This window comes from Eumetopias jubatus, unplaced genomic scaffold, assembly GCF_037043125.1.
Source record: "Eumetopias jubatus isolate StellerSeaLion01/CBP00866 unplaced genomic scaffold, mEumJub1_p1.0 scaffold_16, whole genome shotgun sequence".
In the NCBI taxonomy this organism is placed as follows: Eukaryota; Metazoa; Chordata; class Mammalia; order Carnivora; family Otariidae; genus Eumetopias; species Eumetopias jubatus.
Genome location: NW_028274822.1, coordinates 49,807,515 through 49,829,106, shown reverse-complemented (window position 1 = coordinate 49,829,106; position 21,592 = coordinate 49,807,515). Strand labels below are relative to the sequence as shown.

The 21,592-nt window shown below is 39.9% G+C and overlaps 1 protein-coding gene across 4 annotated transcripts in view; it reads left to right on the top strand.

Annotated features, from left to right (window-relative positions):
• The window catches only part of GREB1L (GREB1 like retinoic acid receptor coactivator), a 136,413-nt gene that overhangs the window by 48,379 nt on the left and 66,442 nt on the right, over positions 1-21,592 (top strand). For 2 of the 4 annotated variants that reach the window (XM_088019364.1, XM_088019363.1), the window contains exons 6-14: positions 1,787-1,915; positions 3,913-4,029; positions 4,629-4,748; positions 5,790-5,927; positions 7,546-7,731; positions 11,985-12,311; positions 13,350-13,478; positions 14,048-14,182; positions 17,609-17,806. In XM_088019364.1, coding sequence (XP_087875490.1) covers positions 1,787-1,915; positions 3,913-4,029; positions 4,629-4,748; positions 5,790-5,927; positions 7,546-7,731; positions 11,985-12,311; positions 13,350-13,478; positions 14,048-14,182; positions 17,609-17,806 — 1,479 coding nt within the window. The remainder of the gene's footprint in view (positions 1-1,786; positions 1,916-3,912; positions 4,030-4,628; positions 4,749-5,789; positions 5,928-7,545; positions 7,732-11,984; positions 12,312-13,349; positions 13,479-14,047; positions 14,183-17,608; positions 17,807-21,592) is intronic. The other 2 variants (XM_028092524.2, XM_088019365.1) reach the window with 2 other exon arrangements.

Sequence of the window (21,592 nt, the reverse complement as noted above, 5' to 3'; positions counted from 1 at the left end):
CTGGATATTGTATGGAATTGTTGAATCGCTATATTGTACACCTGAAACTAATATTACACTGTATGTTAACTACCTGAAATTTAAATAACTTAAAAAAATAGATTAATATAATGAACGAACACCATGGACCTATCATCCAGCTTCAAAATTATGAGCACATGGCCAGTATTATTTAATCTTACTTCCTCTCTCCTTCTTTCCCTCAATATGTTAAAACAAATCCCACATTATATTAAGAAGTATGTAAAGTTTTTGGCATATAGTTGTGTATATTTCTTATTAAGCTTATTCCTAGGCATTTTATCTAACTATTGATTGTTGCTTATATATATGAAGATTGATTTCTGTACATTAACTTTGTTCCTTTTCATTATTTTAAGAATGTTGGTCCCTGCTAATTTGAATTCAGTGATTTGAAAAAATAAGGTGAATCATCACCCCTCATAATTTACCAACTACATTTTACCTATATGTTTACCTGGACTATTAGACATATGCTAAAATTATAGGTATAAACTACTGTAGTAAGTTACTAGCCTTGTTCCAAACAATAGAACTGTGGCCTGAAACATGACCAACAGCAAACTCACCTGGGATTCCTATCCTGTAAGGTTCTCTATTAAGACGTGAAAAACTGTCTTCCAGTTTCCTGCAACATTGTAATGTTGTATGAGCCAGTTGCTGGCCTCTGTTCTTCCTATAGACTTAAAATCACTCCCTAGTGGTAAAGTCTCCCCCTCAGAGAGGCACATTAACTCTTCTGAGCCAGTAGGGGACCATTTCAATTTTTCTAGTTCTTATGAAGAGCATTGATTAGAGGATCAGGAATCACACTGTGGTATGAATACTTGTTTTTTTAAAGGTTTTATTTACTTACTTGAGAGAGAGAGCATGCACGAGTTGGGGGGGGGGGCAGAGAGAGAGGGAGAAGCAGGCTCCCCACTGAGCAGGGAGCCCGATGCAGGGCTCAACCCCAGGACCCTGAATACTTATTTTTTAGATATTCCTAATGTAGTACCATCAATATCCTGCTCTTTAGAGCATTTTTTCTTTTCAAACTCTCAGGGAGTTTTAACAGTCCCTTTTGACAGTTGCTGGTATTAATTGATTAAGCTGTTCTGGAAGAGTGGAATCAGGAATTGGGGGTCTATACTCATTTTGGAAAACTAGTTGGCTTTAGTGTTTATGTTCCCCATAGCCTGTCTCTGAAATGGCATGTGGTTTTTCTGGGCTGAATTATTTTCTGAATCCAAATAGGTACCTTCTTTTGGATGTACCTGGTATTACATAGGTAAATTAATTCAAGTTTGTTCCAAATATTGAAGCAAACTTTCCTTCAGAGAAAAGTGCTTTCTCCTACATTGCAGTGTCTTAGTTTGCAGGACACCTTTTAAATGACAATGTCATCTGAACAGAGATAAATATATTTCATTAAAATACAACTTTAAGGGGAACTGTGGAGATAGTTTTAAATGGCACATAATGATATCCTTGATGCCACATCATATGACTTTGACCAAGTTAAATGACGACTACTCCTTAAGGTAGTACTACCTACTTCGTTGAGTTTTTATAGGGATTAAGTGAATTGATATATTTAAAGTGCTCAGACTAGTACCCAGCACATAACAAAAACCTGAATACAGAGAAACTGACTTTCTTAAAATAGGTCAAAGATAAAACTGAAATTTTACAGTCTGCTTTCTCTCACCTCATTCTTATTGAATTAACTTCCTTCCTGCATATAAAATAGTTTCTAATTTGAACAACCTCTTTCATTTTCAAGATTCACCAATTCTCAGTCCAGCTAATTCTGCAATCAATTTAAGTGGAGCTCAGGACCTGACCCGGAATAAGAATGTTGTGAAGCCACTGGCTTTATCTTTGCAGGTTGTAGGGAAGACTTTTGCTGCAGGTGATGTTTTCCTCACTTATATTTCTTTGGTAAATACGTAGTCTATATAAGATGTGTGAAATCTCATTGACAATTTGGTAGAACCTATCATCCTCGGAAACTTTATAACAGTTATTCATCATAATTTATCCTGACCACTTTTATTCTTATTCTGTTCCAACAGTTCTTGCAGGATCTACCTTCTGGTTAGATTATAGACTTGAACAAATGGAATCCAAGTTTTTACAGTATTAAAAAAGTTAATAAAATTATAGATCCTGGCAGTAACCAGCATGGTTGCTAAAACCATCAGATGAAGGGCTGATGTACAACTTTATTTTTTTTTAAGATTTTATTTATTTATTTGACAGAGAGAGAGAGGACGAGAGAGAGAGAGAGAGAGAGAGAGCACAAGCAGGGCAAGCTGCAGAGGGAGAAGGAGAAGCAGGCTCTCCGCTGAGTAGGGAGCCCAATGTGGGACTCCAGCCCAGGACCCTGGGATCATGATCTGAGCCGAAGTCAGACACTTAACCGACTGACCACCCAGGCACCCCAATGATGGACAACTTTATAATTTGAGAATTAGGTTAACAACTCTTGAACCCACTGATCGATCTTAACATGACAAGAAGAGAGAAAGCCGGGGCACCTGGGTGGCTCAGTCATTAAGCGTCTGCCTTCAGCTCACGTCATGATCCCAGGGTCCTGGGATCTAGCCCTACATTGGGCTCCCTGCTCAGCGGGAAGCCTGCTTCTCACTCTTCCACCCCCCTGCTTGTGTTCCCTCTCTCTCTGTCAAATGAATAAATAAAATCTTTAAAAAAAAAAAAAAAAGAAGAGAGAAAGCCAGTTATTGTGTGTCTGCTGATGGAAGAATATGACAGTATTTATGAGATACTCTTGCCCAAAAACCCAAATCTAAATCTGAGCAAGCCTCTATATCTAACAATTAGTATGTAGGAAATTGAGGGGATGTTAAATGACGCCATAGATAGCCAATCAGCAATTCAGAAAATGAAAAATTCTGCCAGATTTTCAGCAAATTAATTGGAAGAAAGAAAAAGAAGGGGAATCTTATAGATTAAACTAGGTTCCAGGAGGAAAAAAAGGGATGCAATTGATACTATACAGAGTCTGGAAAACTTCTCAGCAAAAATGACATCATCCTAAATCTCATTGCAGTACGACCTTATCCTGATTCAAACAAATTATTTTTAAAAATTTGTGAGACAATCCATGAAATGCGAACACTAACTGAATATTTTTATTTTATTAATAAATGTGAGCTTTTAAAAAGTGGGTTTAAGGGACATAAAAACTAAATTCAACGTGTAGATCCTTTTTGAACCCCAATTAGAGGAAGTCCACTGTAAAAAAAACATTTCTGAGATAACTGGGGGGAAATTTGAACGCTAATGGGATATTTGACATTATTAATCACTGTCAATTTTAAGTATAATAACAATATTATAATTATGTTTTTAGGAGCTCTTTTAGAAACTCATACAGAAGTATTTATGAATGAAAGAATATAAATAAGTTCACTTCAAAATAATCAGAGCAGTATGTGAGTATGTTGTGTGAGGAGGAAGAGAGACAAAGTATCTTAATCTGTATTTATCTAAAGCAAGATTGGCCATGTGTTGATAAATGTTGAGGCTGGGTGGTAGGTATGTAGTTTTTTATACTATTCTTTCTACTTTTGTATGTATTTGAAAATTTCTAAGATACAAAGTTAAAAAAAAAAATGTTCTCTTTCTTCCACCCACCATCTCCAAAGACGTCACTGAAAATGATTCTAAAAGATCTCTTGGGATCCTAGAAAATTATTTTTAGGTGACATTTCATTTTAAAAAGGGTGCTATTCTGATGGTCGTAGTCTATTTTACACCACAGGCTGTCGTGTCAGTGAGATGTCTTTGAATCCTGGAGGGTGAGGTTGATGGTATGGTTGCAGCATCACGGAATACAGTGTGCTGCCCAGTCCCTTTTCTGAGTGTTTTTCTCGTGTGTTACAGATGCTGCTAATGGAAACAGTAGCCATGGTGGGAAGAGCAGTGCATCGAGCTCCACTCCAGCCCGCCCAGGGAATTACTCTTTGTCACCAAGACCTAGCTATGCATCAGGAGACCAAGGTACAATATCCATCTTAGAGTTTTGAAATAATGCACCTTAATTATGGAAGAAGTGCTATGGAGTTTGGAATGATGAATTACCTGACAGTGCACTCCTAGTTTTTCCTTAGCTTCTCATCCAAGGTTTTGAAGGTTTATGATTGGTGTGAACAATAATGGTTAAATATCTTAGTGATTTACAAGGATGAGCCTAGCTAGAGAATAATGTTGAAACAAATGTATAAGGAAGTGTCTTGAAAAACCATGAGCTTTGCTGACCAGAGTACAGAGATCAAGGTTCCTCTCTATTGCGTGACCCTGGGCAAATCTGAGCCTTCCTTTCACCAGATACAAAATGGGTATAACAATATACTTATCCTACAACTTCACAGTGTTGTTGATAGAACTAAATGAAATAATCTGGGTAAAATTGTAAAAGGTAAAACAGCATACAGTTGTTAGGTGGTGTTCTTAGGGTGACTTTTTCTAATTTTATATTTACCTCTAGAAGAGTGGCTCAAACTTTCTGAGTATAATCAAATTAAAGGCTCCATGTTACTTTGAATTCTCTCCTTTCTTCCACTGCTAAGGACAAGGCTCATCTTTCTTTTTGTTTTCAGCTACCATGTACATTTCTGGGCCACCAAAGAAACGACACCGGGGATGGTATCCTGGGTCACCTGTCCCACAACCTGGTTTAATTGTACCTGTTCCTACAGTTCGCCCTCTTTCAAGAACTGGTAAGATTTCAACAGAAGATGGATTTTCAGTATTTTTGAATTAGCAGAGGTATCTTCTACTCCTATTCTTTTCCTGAACCTTTGAAGATAAATTTCCTTAACCAACCATTGTGTCCAGTATTATGTAAGGAAATTAATCACAGCTGCTATTTTGTCCCCATCACATCTGCCTTCCCTAAAAGTGTATGTGCCATCATAACAGATCTTAATTCACCACCTGGCTTTGTTTGGAACCACAGTATCAATAAACCATTCTTTACGTAGGGCATGATGCTACTAACCCACCATCATAGGGCACAAATGGGCTTGCTTTGCCATTTGTGGTGTTAGACATGTTCTCCTGTTATCTGGTTCCTTTATGTGACATACACCTTTTATTTCTGGCCTGAATGGCTTAGTCTGTGGCTAGAAACCTGAAAAACCAACTGGTTCTCCTTCATAATAGCCAAGCCATGGCCATTGGGTGCCTACTGGTAAATGTTTAAACGCTGGTCTACCTTGCTGTACTAAGCACGGACAAATGTAAATAAACCAATTCTAAGGCATAAATGGGATTCTTTAAAAATTTAAGTTTGTTTAAATAGCTTTAAAGACTACATAGAGATGCTGTATAAACAAAGAATTATGCCAATATGTTACTGTGTTTGCCTCTGGATAGTACTGATTAATGATGAATTTATTCTTCTTCACTCTTTTCTATATTTTTCAAATTTTCTATGATGAGTAAATAAACCATGATAATTAGGATGGGGATGGAGGGAATTAAATACAAAGCTGAATCCAAAAGATTGCATGTGGAAAAACAACTAGAAGAAAAAACTAGTTATCTTCAGATGGTGTGATTATGATTGGGGTTTTTTCCTTCTGTTTTTCTCACTTTTAATTTTATATAATAAACATGAATTACTTTAATTAAAAAAAAACAATGAACCATTAGGCTTCTAAAACTTCTCTATTAAAAGTATTAAGACTATGTTGATTTCAGTGGTATTTCATTTACCTTTCATGTCTAATCCTTCTTGTCAAACAACTTTTTTCCAGAGTCCCTTTTATCTGCCCCAGTTCCACAGACCCCATTAACTGGAATTTTACAACCTCGACCCATTCCTGCAGGGGAGACTGTAATTGTTCCTGAAAACCTGCTGAGTAACTCAGGAGTTAGACCAGTAATTCTGATAGGTAAGGGAAAGGAATTCCAAGTTGCCTGTGTCTGCTGGGATCTGAGACTGTTTCTCCATTTCATTGTTTGTGTATTTATCCATATGTTCATGAATATCTTCGTTCATCCATATATTAATTTTTTCAGCTTTTATCGGTCAGATCACTCATGCTGTGAAGCATGTGACTGGGAATAAGGGAAAGTCTTTTTGCCCACAGGGAGCACTGTTTTTAGTGGGGAGTCTATCATGTAAATAAGTACAATATTGTGAAACTTGAGCTAGTAGAGGTTCACAACCAAGAACTCCAAAAACTCAAAGGAGAGAGAGCTTAACTCGGCCTGGAGGGAGTCTGAGAAGACTTGTCAGAGGTGATGTTTCAGCTGGGTCCTGAAGGGAAAAGGACGTTCTAGTCAAAGGGAGCAAAACCACAGAGAAAAGAAACAAGCTGAACCAGCTTACAGGCCCACTTTGGGAGAACTAAGAGGTCCCAGAGTTGCATGGGGAAGCGTTGGTGAATAGCTCATCTTTACAGAGTCTGAGTCCTTCCAAACTATAAGTGGGGGTATAGAAATTTAGAGGCCCCTAGAATCCAGGACTCACTTACTGTTTTTCAGACCCACATCAAGAATGACCTTATCCGGGGACTATCCTAGGTCAGAAGGAGACTTCCTGCTTTACCTCTGGGACTAAATAGATGGGGTGTTTAAGCCCCACTGGATCTTTAGTGTATGTCTATATGAGGTGTTATCTGCTTCTTTGGGTTGACTTGAGCCTACTGACATGGATGGTTTTGCTTCAAGCCCTGTCCTTTATCAGGCTGTCCTACCCACTGCTCCTGGGCCTATAGGCACTAGGAGAATCCCAGTTGTTTAAATTCCATATGGTCAGGACCTTTTTATTAAACATTTGAGTGGTGTGCATAATGGAGCTAAGCCTTGGAAAAATATGTAGACCGTGGGGACCCTTTGGTGTTGGCCTTTTAGAAAGTCTCACAGAGAGACTGCCCCTGTTTTTTAACCACACCACCAAAACAGGGTATATTTTCAACATATTTTTGTCCTATCTACTTCTAAGATAATTTAAGGCTATTTACCGACATTTGAGAAGAGAACATAAAAATAACTAAGATAGCAAGAAGGGTAGGAACCTGCAAATACCTGTGACTAAAAGAATATTCCTGGTCATCGATGAGTTTGTTAGCTCTTTAAAATGTTTAAGAAAACCTCAGGAAATGAAATATGTTATTGTGGTTTGTTATCTGGCTTCTTATGTGGAAAGAAACTTGATCAAGAATTTTATTGGAAAATATTTTATCATTGCACTTTTGCCAAAGGACACAGAGATGTTTTGCAAATTTTCATCAATCCTCTGTGGCAGATATATTAACATGTCCCTTCTGTGGGAAACAGAGATGATATCATCTAAGTCTTTTGCTTCCTGTTCATTTGATTTAATATAAGGGTAGAATTCGGAAGCATCTGAGGGAATTCCCTAGAATATTTGAGTGATTTTGTTTGGCAGCCATCTTAAAGGGCAGGAAACTTTGTTCAGCATCTTTGATCCTAGTTGGGCACGCGTACCTGGTTGGACCTGAAAAAGAAATGTTGAACTTTATTGACCTGCTTCTATTGGGGCAGGCTATGGCACTTTACCCTATTTCTATGGAAATGTTGGTGACATTGTTGTGAGTCCTCTGCTGGTGAATTGCTACAAGATTCCACAGTTGGAAAACAAAGATTTGGAACACTTGGGGTTGACTGGCAGCCAACTCCTGAGCGTGGAAAACATGATTCTTCTGACGATACAGTATCTTGTGCGGCTAGGTAAGCGATTTTCAATAATTATTTGGTGGTGATAATTTTTATTCTTTTTTGCATCATGCTTTTTTTCCTTTCTTTCCTCACTTTCTCACATTCATCCACTTGTCCAGCTCTTACTTTTTACCCTTTTCATTTCTAATACTCCTTTCCTTCAGCCCTACCCTCTATGACTGTTCCCTTTCCTTTCCCATTTCTTTCCTACTCCTTTCTGCCATTTGCCTTCCCTCCACCTCATTTCTCTCTCTGACCTCCCTAGCTTCTCGCTCGCCTCTGAGTCCTAGAAGAGATAAATTGCGCCACCTAGTGTCCAGTCTCATGATGGTCCTAAGGTCTCCAGAGTGGTTCATACAGGCAGAACCACAAAGGGCTGGGCCATGGGCACCCTCCTCCCTTGGGGAGTCTGGTCAGCCACCCTTCTGAGAAAGTGCAGCTGTCATCTGGAATGCAAATGAGGCCATTGCCTTAGACAATTATTTTACAGTTTTCTACTTAGTCTTTTTATCTTGTTTAGCCACTGTCCCTACATCCATTTTTTTCTTCTCCAGCTACACCCCTTTGATGTAGTCCCATCATGTTTTCCTTCATTGAGGCAGTATCTGTGGACCTCCCTGAAAGGCTCTTTAGGCTGTAGGGTAAGGGGGATACATAGGTCATGAACCCTTCACTTCCTCTATTTGGTTAAGTCCTCCTGAGCTCCATAGTGGGTGTATGCAGGTGCCCTGACAATGCTGTCAGTGGCTCAGCAACATTTACATTGCAATGTCCTTTATTTTGCAAACTGCAGCAGGTCATCTAATATGCAGCCTAATTATACACTCACTCTAGGACTTCAAGCCACTGATTTACTTAGGAAAATGCTCAAGATGTAAAATTATACATAGGAAATTTTATCTGCGCTCTTGTGAATTATTTTAATGTTTGAAAATAAATAAGTGTTAAATAATGAAAATACTGGGCTAAACAGTGTTAAAAACAAAACAAAAGCTTCAGCTGGCCAGATTCAGTCTTTGGACCATCAGCTAGCAAGTGCGGCTGTAAGGCTTGGTGCCCTGAGAATCTGAAAGCCTGCTTTGACATGGGCTTTTGAAACTTGCAAGGCTTCGGATATCTCACAAACCACTTTGATGATAAACCTAGGACTTACTAATCATGCTGATGAGTGGGTAATAAAATTATAAAAACCACCTGTGTCTGCAGCTCATTTGGTGTCATAATTTTAATTGCTACATACACTGACTTCGACTATATTCCGAGATCTAAAACCAGCTTCTTGATGCATCCAGAATTCATAAAATGAGCCCACATGGAGTAATGCTATTGGCAAACCAAGCCAATCAGTACAGCGTTTTTTTCAATCTTAATAACAATTTAAAATATCAAAGTCTAAGTTAATTAAATGAATTAAATGTCAAAACAAAATGTCTCTCCTCAAACAACTAAAAGCTCTTATCTTAAAAAAAAGAGAAATCTCCATTCAATTAGACCTCTCTGCCTGTGGGATCCGTTCTTTCTAGAGTTTTACTGACAACCAATTAATATATCTCTCAATGTGCAACATGAATGGCTTTTTCTTTCTCTTTTTTTTTTTTTACCTAAATTTTGTATATCAGGACAGCTCTTCTCCTCAGCAGCTTTCTTCTGGTGTCCTTAAGTTTTTGTTTGTTTGTTTGTTTGTTTGTTTTGCCTCCAAAGATTTTGAAGAAGGCAGCAAGAACATTTTTTACATATGCTATAGATTATAGATAGACTTTTAAAAAAAATCCAAGCTTTTAAAAGAACAGGTCTAATACTTTGATGGCTCAGTTACCTGGACATAATAGAGAAGAAGAAAAGCAAGATTCTTCAGAAGGAAGAGGCCTTTAACTACAGTTACTTAAAAAAAAAAATCGATCTGTTATTTCACAGCCTGAAAATCTTTTGAAGTAGAAAGTGAAATCAGCAAATCTAGTGATTATTGGAGAGCTCTGGGTCTGTTGGAACTTTGTCTCTTCTTATTAAGGTAGCCCTATCTGAAAAGCCATAAGAACTGATGCGTAAGCTAAGCTGAGTTACTGGAGATCAGCAGTTGATGGGGGAAAAATTACTATTATCAAGCTTGTGGGAAGCGGAGAAAAAGCTCCTGCAATTTAGCCATAAAGGCTGAGGATGAAATGATGGGAGGTGATTGGAAGCAAGGCATTTTGCTCTCTTGCCTCATTTAAACTTTGATACATTTTCCTCTATTTCTCAATTCCTAACAGTAATCCAGTCAAAACTCTGTAAAGTTAGTTTTGAGGCAATGGAAAAATGCTATGAACATGTTTTATAATTTTATATTCCGAGAATGCCTTTAAATTTGAAATTGATTACACTGAGAACATGTTACTCAATCATGGTTTGGAGCGGTCTTATGGACATACCTATTCACCAGGCTTCTGAGCCTTCAGGTCTACGAGAGGCTGTAGGGCATGGCAGCAAAGCCACTTGCTTTTGAGCTGTCATTTGTTCTGATGAAAGGAAGTTTTAAATGACAGCCACCTTACCTTCATCTCATTTGTACTGTGCATTTGTACAGTCAATGCATATGTATACACTTGGAGCTCACTACCTAGCATGTACCTAGTGACCACTAACCATGATGCTAATTTGATAAAGCAAAATGAAGACAGAAGCCTTGGCGGCTCCCAGGTTGATAAGGCATCCACCTCCCTCTAGCAAGTGACTGGGTAGGACGTAAGAAATAGGAACACAACGTAAGCATTGCAGGGTTCTTGCCCTCTTTCCAAGGACAGCAGAAAAAACTCTGAGGGGATTTCAGTCTCCCTCCCTCTAGCCTTGAACCAATCATTGAAAAACATATTTTCTCCAGTTTAAATTATTTTAAAAATATATAATATTTTATTTACTTTTTCATATCCTGAAAATATGACTAAACATTCATTTTCTTACTCTCCCAGAGAATATGGGTGGGGGCCTGGGAGGCCACTTAAATCCCTATTGAGGAAGGAAAGGTTTCTGACTCACTCAAGGTGCCTTCTCATACAGAAGTCTAGTCCCTTAAACCTGTATTCTTTCCCAAGGGGATTTTTAGCCCTGGGTTCTGAAGTTATTGCTTGATCTCAGGTCACAGACACTGAGGGGTCTGTATCTGTCTAGCAGAGCCTGACTTTCAAATCTCAGATCTGCACAGCAAAAGAAATGACTGAAAAGTGAAGTGAGCATAGTCTCACTGGTTTCAATTTAAAATAAATGTAGTAGGAGTTCATTTGAGTCACTTGAATGTCAATCGTTGACTTGCTTGCTTTGTCCTAAAGACTGGTTGAGTTTCTAAAGAGAATCAGAGAAACAAAATCCCCCTAATTCCAGGGACTGTAGGTCACCCATATAAATTTAGCCATAACCACAGCTGGAGGAGACGACCAAATGCCATCCTTAACAACCCAGAATGCTGGGGAATAGCTAGATGACAGTAACATTCTCTATCGAGGGAAAGTGTGAGGCTCCCTAAATATAAATTAGAAGTGAAAATAGTTAAACTTAATTTTCTTACAGACAGTATTCCTAAAATTAGGTACAGAGGCAATACATTAAAATGTTTTTCAAGGTAGCGATAGATAAAATGAGAAACGAGTGAAACCTAAAGTTGGTTATATGCCAGTAGGTTAACTTCTTCCTTCATGAGTCATTAATCGTGTCGGTAACAAGTTTAACAATTCAACAAATACACCACCTTCAGTGACCATCCCCTAAGGCATATAGTGGAATTGATACTGACTTGGAGTACATCCTCTTTTAAAAATATCAAGATTAGGGCACCAGGGTGGCTCAGTTGGTTAAGTGTCTGCCTTCAGCTCAGGTCATGATCCCAGGGTCCTGGGATCGAGTCCTGCATCGGGCTCCCCGCTCAGCGGGGAGTCTGCTTCTCTCTCTGCCTCTACCCCTGTCCCCTGCTTGTGCTAGCTCTCTCTCTCTTTCTCAAATAAATAAATAAAATATTTAAAAAATATATCAAGATTAGCATAAAGGAGAAGAGAAGCCTGCATTTGTTTTTAATATTGACACAGAGAGAAGGTAATTTCACAATGGAAAATGGTTAGCAGGAGCTCCATGCTTGTGACCACAACAGGAAACAACTCTTTTGCTAGTGGAATACGGTGGGCTTAGAAGGACTACACACTAGCATGTGTGTGTGTGTGTGTGTGTGTGTGTGTGTGTGTTTCTCTTTTCTGGCTGTGATTTTTTTTTTTTAATTCTAGCTGTAATTCTCTTCCATTTAGGTCCTGATCAGATACCTCTCAGGGAAGAATTTGAGCAAATCATGCTGAAAGCTATGCAGGAATTTACTCTGAGAGAGAGAGCCCTGCAGATGGGGGCTCAGTGTACGCCTGTGTCACCAGGACAACTCCCCTGGCTTGCGAGACTAATCGCCAGTGTATCTCAAGACTTGGTTCATGTGATTGTGACCCAAAACTCTTTGGCGGAGGGCATTTCAGAGACATTGAGGACTCTCAGTGAAATGAGGCACTATCAAAGACTACCAGATTATGTTGTGGCGATTTGTGCATCAAAAATCAGAGGAAATGAATTTTGTGTGGTAGTGTTAGGTGAGTAATGTTTTGGGTTTTTTTTTTTTAATCTATTCATTTAATTATCTGTCCATTTGAAAAATATTTATTGGGTGTTTCAAGCATCCATGTGATTAATCCTCTAGTTAATTGCTCCCATTTGAGTTCTTCCTCCTAATTTTAACTTTTGTTTTTGTCCTCATATCAGATTTTTGTAGTCCTTAGTTTGGCTGGTGTCCCTGTCAGCTGGTTGTGGGAGAATTATTTCAAAGCATGTCCTAGTAACAGATACCCTTGTCTCACGTAACTTCTGTCCTTAAAAGGTTCTGGAAAGGTTACCACTCTAGCATGTGATAAAGCCATTGCCACAGGTGGCCTAAGCCAGTGAATCAAATTTGCCAGGAAACTTACCTCATGTATTCGCCCCCTCACTGAAGAGGATACTTAATGTTGTAACATGGACTCTAAAGAAAAGGTTCAGAAAGTTGGAACATTACAAAGTGTGTTTTTGTTTTTTGTGCTGATTTTCTATCAGGCACCATCTGGACTAAATTTGCTTTTTGCCTCTCTAGTGATGGTTCTCACCTATTCCTACCAAAGAAGCCAAGCCCCCTCACTTTGGCAAAACCTGCCTGCCCGTGTCATAAATCTTTTTCAGAAATCTTCATCAGAAAATATAATACATTAATTTTTTAAATTTTTATTTATAAAAACAACTAAACACCATACGTTTGTATTTTTAAGACAGATATTCATAATAACCATGCAAACACAATTTTAAAGGTCTTTCACATTCCTCCCTAGTCTTTAAACACATGTATAGAATGTTTTCACAGTTACAAACGGAAGGTATATCATTTTTGCCCTTGATCATCTAACATTTTATTAAAACATTTTCTTTTTAAAATAGTCAATTTAAATGCTGAATAATTGTCCATCTTTTGATGTGACATAATTTCCTTAACCAAATCCCTGTAGTTACATGCTTTGATTGTTTCCAGTTTTTGCTGTTATAAATCATATTTCAGTGAACATTTATTCACCGGATGCATCACCTCCTCTCCCTCCCTTCTGCAGGTCAGCATCAGTCCAGAGCTCTAGCAGAGAGCATGCTCACCACAAGTGAGTTTTTGAAAGAAATTAGTTATGAGCTCATCACAGGAAAGGTCAGTTTCCTGGCATCGCATTTCAAAACCACATCATTAGGTGAGTAGTTGTAGGATTCAGCAATACCACCAGCCTCTAGTTGTGTGATTTTCTGAATTTAAATCTTAGCCCGTCAAGGAGATGAGTGTGGAGCCTTAAACTCGCCTTCTGACCTTCCCTCACTTGGAATGGTTTATCCTCAGTATTTTGTTACTGAGACAACAAGGCGTCCAGAGGAGGGCACACAGGCACTAGTATGGAGGGCTTCCGCTCAGCCACGACTTAGTGGTGTGACCTTGAGAGAGATGCTGCCTCCCCGGATCTCAGTTTTCTAGTATGTCAAATGGAGATAGAATGATCCCATCCTGCCTGCTCTGAGCATTATGGAGGTCAAGAGAGATACACATGTGAAAGCATGTAAATCGTAAGCACGATAAAAACGAGGGTGGCTCTGGCTTTAGAGATAGTGCCGCGGACGTGACGCGGACGTGGCCAAGTATACACTCAGCCGTGAAAAGCTGGCAGACTGACAAATCTTGATGAGAACCCAGCTTAAGGGCCCAGTTTAGAGACTGATACAAATGTATTGTTCCTTGCAATCTTCTTATCCCCACTTTATTATGTAATAGGTGATGACCTGGACAAGCTGCTAGACAAAATGCAACAGAGAAGAGGAGAGAGTGTGGTTACCCCTTTCAATGGCGATCTTAACGAGTGTGTGTCAGCTCAGGAGGCTGCCGCTATGATCCCCACGCAAAACCTGGGTAACGTCACCTCAGACCAAAAGGAGGAAATAGAAGCTAAGTCATTCTGAGGGTTTTGAGGTCTTGTGTTTAGAGTCACAGACTGTGACAGGCTTTTCCTCATTATCTACATGATAAATATGGCTCAAATTAAAAATGCCTTATGATGGGGTCTGGATCCAGCACCTTGTTCTTAGTAGATGTCTCCTAGAATTAAAATCAAAGTTGAAGACTTTATGGTAAGCCGACTCTCTCTCTCTCTTTTTTTTTTTTTTCCTCAAAATTTCTGGGGTCCTTGGTGTACTTTCCTTAGCTCCACCAGCTATGCCCAGAGAGCTGTTGGTGCTCTCTGAGGGCTACAAAGAACTGCTTGAAAGAATGTAGAATGCAGTCCATGCAGGGCTCCTGGCTCTCCACAGCCTTCATTGACTCTCTGACATGTAAAACACACATCATCTCAGGGGTAGCAGGGCATCCCTGGCAGATAGCACAGCAATACCAGGACATCGTCTGCCCTACAAGCTTCCAGGATGCAAAAAGGGAGAGTGGGAGGGGAGCCTGGGTGGCTCAGTCAGTTAAGCATTCAACTCTTGATTTCGGCTCAGGTCATGATCTCAGGGTCCTGGGATCGAGCCCTGCATCTGGCTCCCTGCTCAGTGGGGAGGCTGCTGGAGATTCTCTCCCTCTTCCTCTGCTCCTCCCCACGCCCCAGCCCTGGCACACTCTCACTAAAATAAATAAATAAATAAATATGTTTTTTAAAGGGGAGGATGGGGGCATCTGGATGACTCAGTCAGTTAAGCCTCTGCCTTCAGCTCAGGTCCTGATCCCAGCATCCTGGGATCGAGCCCCATGTCAGGCTCCCCACTCAGCAGGCAGGCTGCTTCTTCCTCTCCCTCTGCCTCTCTCTCACTCTCTCTAAAATATATAAATAAAAATCTGAAAATAAATAAATGAAAAGGGGTGATGGTGGGAGCAGGACTGGGGAGTTCCATCATTAGATTGGATTCCTTTATGTTCAGATTTCTTCCCCGATTCCCCCATTTGATAAGGACAACATAGGAGAGGACCGAAAAAAGAGAATAAGACAAAGCGTAGACATCCATAAAGCTGCTGCTGACAGCCTTCTAGCCTTCCCTTAATAGGAGTGTGTCTTTTATATATTAGGGTTGCCTCAGCAATAAAAGTAGCATGGCTTGGCATTAGCTTAGTCATAAATTCAAATGCATGCAATATTTTTTTTAAGTAGGCTCCATGCCCAGTGTGAGCCCAACATAGGGGTTGAACTCACCACCCTGAGTTCAAGACCTGAGCTGAGATCAAGAGTCAGATGCTTAACCAACTGAGCCGCCCAGGTGCCCCCACAAGAAAATTTTTTTACTTCTACACTTTATTTGATGATAAAGCAATCACCTGGATGATCTAAAATGTGTTCATATTATTTTTGAATTATTAACAAAGTTAGAATTTAAAAATTCTCAGGGTACTTACAGATTTCCACGTTCATGTCCTTGATTCCCTGTCTAGGAAACGTTACTTAAAGATATATTAACAGTTCTGGGTGCCTGGGTGGCTCAGTTGGTTAAGCGACTGCCTTCGGCTCAGGTCATGATCCTGGAGTCCCGGGATCGAGTCCTGCATCGGGCTCCCTGCTCAGCGGGGAGTCTGCTTCTCCCTCTGACCCTCTTTCCTCTTGTGTTCTCTGTCTCTCATTCTCTCTCTCTCAAATAAATAAAATCTTTAGAAAAAAAGATATATTAAAAGTTCCTCGAAGTTCAAAATTTGCTACGTTAAGTTCTTCAAAGTTATGCTATCATCCAGGTTAGTCCCCCCCATCTAACCTATGACATGAAAGAAATAATAGCCTATCAAAAGACCGATTTATTTTCATTGGTAATCTTTGTGGGTCAAAAACCATTCTACTATAGAAGTTGCAGCTTTAGGCTTCTCTAGTGGGTTCTCTCAGCCACTTGTATAACTCTCCACTAACTGTCAGGGTTCCCTGTGGCTAGGGTACTCTGACCACCGTCTTTACTTTGGCCACATTGCAATTTGATTTTTTTAAAGATTTATTTATTTATTTGACACAGAGAGAGAGAGAGAGAGAACAAACAGGGGGAGCGGCAGGCAGAGGGAGAGGGAGAAGCAGACTTCCCGCTGAGCAGGGAGCCCGATGTGGGGCTCAATCCCAGGACCCTGCTATCATGACCTGAGCTGAAGGCAGGCACTGGATGAGCCACTCTGGCGCCCTGTGCAGTTTGATTTTAGAAACATTAATTAGTGCAGGTTAATTGGGGCCTTGTGTGTTCCAGTCAAACTTTCACCTGTGTTCCTGATAAAAAGCAGCCTCGTAAAGGAGTATTAAATGTTGCCTGCTCAAGGATTCATCTAAGCCTGTCTAGTTAATTGTGTGTGTGTGTGTGTGTGTGTGTGCGTGCACACGCATGTATAAGATTGATTGCTTGGTTATAACTTGTAATAAAAAGCCACTGGCATGTTTAGAGGGTCTGGGCAATGTTCTTCTAATGCATCACCTCTCGAGTAACCAGCTGGCCCTGTTATGAGCCAGGTCTCTTCAGATAATACAGGAGTCAGCCCTGGAGTTGGCCACAACCACCTACCACTGCCAGGCCATGAGCACTGGCAAGTCAAGTGGGAAGAAAGGTGAAGGGGTATCTCTGTGACCTGCGTTATACAGTTCCTGGGGAGAAGAATTTCAAATCAAATGTTGAAACTGACATTTTGGAAAGGAAATGTTTACTGTGGTGCTGTCCAGAAAAGTTCAAAGGAATTCAGCATTAGTATGGTTACAGCATCAACTCCTTCCCTGAATTCGGTCTGGGCTTGGGCACCTAACCTGTGCTGATAGTCCTAAAGAAAACTGGAAACTCTTGTTTCCCCTTTCCAGAGATGGGGAAGTCCCAGCTCCCACTGTGAGAGTGTAGTCTGTCCCGACATTTCTGGGTGGGGGAGGGGTGTTGGGTAGTGACCTATGAGACGATCCGTTGATTTTAAAAGAATACATTTGTGGGGCGCCTGGGTGGCTCAGTTGTTAGGCGTCTGCCTTCGGTTCGGGTCATGATCTCAGGGTCCTGGGATTGAGCCCCCATCGGGCTCCCTGCTCCGCGGGAAGCCTGCTTCTCCCTCTCCCACTCCCCCTGCTTGTGTTCCCTCTCTCACTGTGTCTTTCTCTGTTAAATTAATAAATAAAATCTTTAAAAAAAAAAGAATACGTTTGTAAAATTACCACATCCACTCTTGATCACATCCTTTCAGCCAAGTTTTCAGAGAAAATAAGCAAATCTATTAACATCCAACAGAGAGTGAGAATAGAATGGTTGGTATAGAGCATTACTGTGTATGTATGTTATGTGTCCCCCATATGGATTCATAGTGGCCATCAACAGAAGTGAATTAACCTTGTTCTTATGACTTTTTTTATTTTAGATTTAGATAATGAAACCTTCCAAATTTACCAACCACAGCTAACGGTTGCCAGAAAACTCTTATCCCAGGTGTGTGCTATAGCAGACAGCGGCAGCCAGAGCCTAGACCTCGGCCACTTCAGCAAAGTGGACTTTATCATCATTGTCCCACGATCGGAGGTTCTGGTCCAGCAAACTCTTCAACGGATTCGACAATCAGGTGAGACTGAACTTTCAAAGAAGACCCTACAGCGATCCAGCTTTAGATTCCCTCTGCCTCTTGCTTTTGCTTAATCCAAATGTTTATAGGACGATTCCACCCTTTTTTACAGTAATACAAAATCAGAAGAGCACTTTAAACATTATTTCAAATTTATCTGTAAGTTTTCCCTCAAAGTACTCTGACCTTTTTCCCTCCTAGGTCAAGGGTAAATCGATGTGCATGTTTACCTGATACTGTTAAGTCTGTGATGTAATTGGTAGACTAGAAACTGGTCGTTCATTTATGAAGAGAAATTTTCTCAAGTCAGGGATAGCCCTGCATGGGGTGATGGGGTCTGTGCCACCTGAGCTCCTTCTATGGCTTGGATAGGTCACATTCCCATATGTGGCTTCTTAGATATTTAGCACACTACCAGCACATTTTCAAATTAGAAACCAGATCACCATCCCCCATGTGAACAATGATAACACCTCCTTAGAAAAATACAAAGTTGTGGGCACCTGGGTGGCTCAGTTGGTTGAGCATCCAACTTTTGATTTCAGCTCAGATCTTGATCTCAGGGTGTGAGTTCAAACCCTGCTTTGGGCTCCACACTGGGCATGGAGCCTATTAGAATTTCTCCTAATGACTTTCTAGAATAGGTATGGAAGAAAAAACATTTTTCCCGGAAAATGGAAAAAGGTAGGGAGCAAAAATTTTAGAAGTCTGTGGTAAATAATATCCTTTCCAAACATAAAATTTGCCTAGAATTAGAAGATGCAATAAATAATTCAGAAAACTGGGACAGCTGAAAACGTTTGCCTTTGTAAGCTAGGTTTGAAAAGGAAATTACAAATGTCAAGTTGCTTCTGAGTACCTTAGCTGAGAGAAACACACACACACACACACACACACACACACACACAGGTTTTAACTGGAGGATAAATCTTTTTGCCACAGTAAAAATTTTTATTTTCGGGGTGCCTGGGTGGCTCAATCATTGGGCATCTGCCTTCAGCTCAGGTCATGATCCCAGGGTCCTAGGATCGAGCCCCACGTCGGGCTTCCTGCTCGATGGGAAGCCTGCTTCTCCCTCTCCCACTCCCCCTGCTTGTGTTCCCTCTCTCCCTGTCTCCCTCTCTCTGTGTCAAATGAGTAAATAAAATCTTTTTTTTTTTTAAATGTATTTTTCAATATATTTGAAAACAAGAAGAAAAATTCAAGAGCTTAAAAAGTAGTTTATATGTAAAAAAATGTAGTTTATATGTTTCATACCTATGATACAATGCTCCTTAAACTTTAGTACACATATAAATCACATGGGGATCTTGTTAAAATGCAGGTTCCTCTTAGTGGGCCTGGGCGAGCTCATTTCTTTTTTTATTAATTGAGGTATAATTGACGTATAACTTTGTATTAGTTTCAGGTATATAGCATAATGATTTGATAATTGTATATATTGTGAAATGATCACCACAATTAGTCTGGCTAACATCTGTTACCATACATAGTTGCAGAATTTTTTTTCTTTTTCATTTCTTGTGATGAGGACTTTTAAGATTTATTCTCTGAGCACCTTTCCAGTATGCGATACAGTAAATTGTTAACTATAGTCACCGTACTGTGCCTTACATTGCCAGGACTTATTTATTTTACAGCTAGAAGTTTGTACCTTTTGACCACCTTCACCCATTCCCCACTACCCCATCCAGCAACCATCAATCTCCTCTCTGTATCTGTGAGCTTCTTTTCTGTTGTTTTTTAGATACCACATGTAAGTGAGATCATATGGTATTTGTCTTTCTCTGTCTGACTTATTTCAGATTCTACATTTCTAACAACCTCCCAGGGGATACCAATGCTATTGGTGGGAGGACCACACTTTGAGTAGCATACTCGAAAAGAAATCTTCCATTGTTAGTTCCATGAGCCAAATGAGCTGAGAGACAATAGATTTTTCCCTCTTTGCGTGTGACTGATACATGTAAAGTCTTTCCATACCTTCTCGAGGCCCAAGTGCCTGGGAAACAGTGCAATATTTTTGTAGCCTCTAAAATTCTGAATGACAAGTTACAAAATGACCTATTATAAATATTGACTTATAGATGATTAGCCGGAGAAAGTCAGATGTCTTCTCTTTAGAGCTCACCAGAGTGAGTTCTAGGCTTTCTCAGCTACTGGCCATTTCTGCATTTCTCTCTGCTCCCATTGTGGGAAATGGATAGGCTATACTTGTAACAAACACTCACCAGATTTTTTTTTTATGGATTTTTTACTTCCTTACCATGGAGGGAGTGCCTTCTCTTATAGGTGTTTTATTTCTACCAATTGGCCTTTGTGACCTTCCTGAGTTTGTGATCTGATATCTGAAATCATGCTTGAGCAAACACATCATAGCACCTGTTTCAAGCGGTGAAATCATCCATGGTCAGCAGTTGTGCTCTCTCCAGAGCCTTTTCCTGAAATAACCTCTTGGTGACCTGTACTTTCACCTTTCTTAATAAATGCAAGACCCTAAATAAAACCCTGCATTTTTGACAGATGAAGAAATTGTACGGGTCCTTCTTTTGTCCTTCTCACTGCCTTTTTTTCTAAAGTGAGAGCTGTAAAAGCAATCACTTCTATATATACAAAAATAACTTTGTTCATTTTATTATAAAAAAATTAGTTGCATTCTTTATTTTAAAAAATAGAAGAACCAAAGTAGGAAAATTTAAACATTTATAATACCACTATTCAAGGATAACCACTGTTAAAATCCAGGTGTTAACAAATGACTTAATACCTAGCAGGCTTCTTCTCTGCCTGTGTCTGTTTTTTCACCTGACATTATAGTTTGCACATTTTTCTATATCACTAAAAGTTTTTGTAAGCATCATTTCTAATAAATATGTAGTATTCCACATCATAATGGCACCAAAATTTATTTGCTTTAATATTTAAACAGCTTCATATTCTTGGAACACATAACAATTGATAGTAGAAGAGCAAGCACATTTAAGGTGTAAAGAGAAATTGTCCACAGCAGAGTAGTAAGCAGGCATTATCCATGAACGGAACTCAACATCAGAGCTATGCAAGCAGGAAGGATTCTCAAGAAATCATCTGATTCAGTTTCCTTCTATTTCACTATGTTACTCTATAGGAGAGCTTCATTTGAATGAAGAGCTGGAGGGAGGAAGAGGTGGGTATAGAGGGGAAACCAGTGTCCAAGTGCTCTGCTTTCTGGTTCTATTGGCCTTTCCCTAAAGGAAGCGTTTCAGCAGCTAGTTGGCCAGGAAAAGCACCTGGCAGGGAGAAGTAGCCAGGGCATGCAGAAAGGCCACATCCTTGGCAGCCCTTGTGTAGCTGAAAGAAAAGGTGAAAACAGAAACCATCACATTGTGCAGACTCAGCTCTAAGGCAAAGAATGTGATACCTCAGCTCACATTCTAATTAAGGAAGGGAGGCAGAGAGGAAAAAAAGAAAAGAAAAAGAAAACATTATGGAAGGAATTTGTTTTTTGTTTTTTAAAGATTTTATTTATTTATTTGACAGAGAAAGACACAGCAAGAGAGGGAACACAAGCAGGGGGAGTGGGAGAGGGAGAAGCAGGTTTCCTGCGGAGCAGGGAGCCCGATGCGGGGCTCGATCCCGGGACCCTGGGATCATGACCTGAGCCGAAGGCAGACGGTTAACGACTAAGCCACCCAGGCGCCCCTATGGAAGGAATTTGAAGGTTTAAAAATGAAATGAAAGGGATTGAACATTTTTAATTTTGTCCAAAATGGATTTGTAACTGCTGGAATGATCAATGGAGAAGCA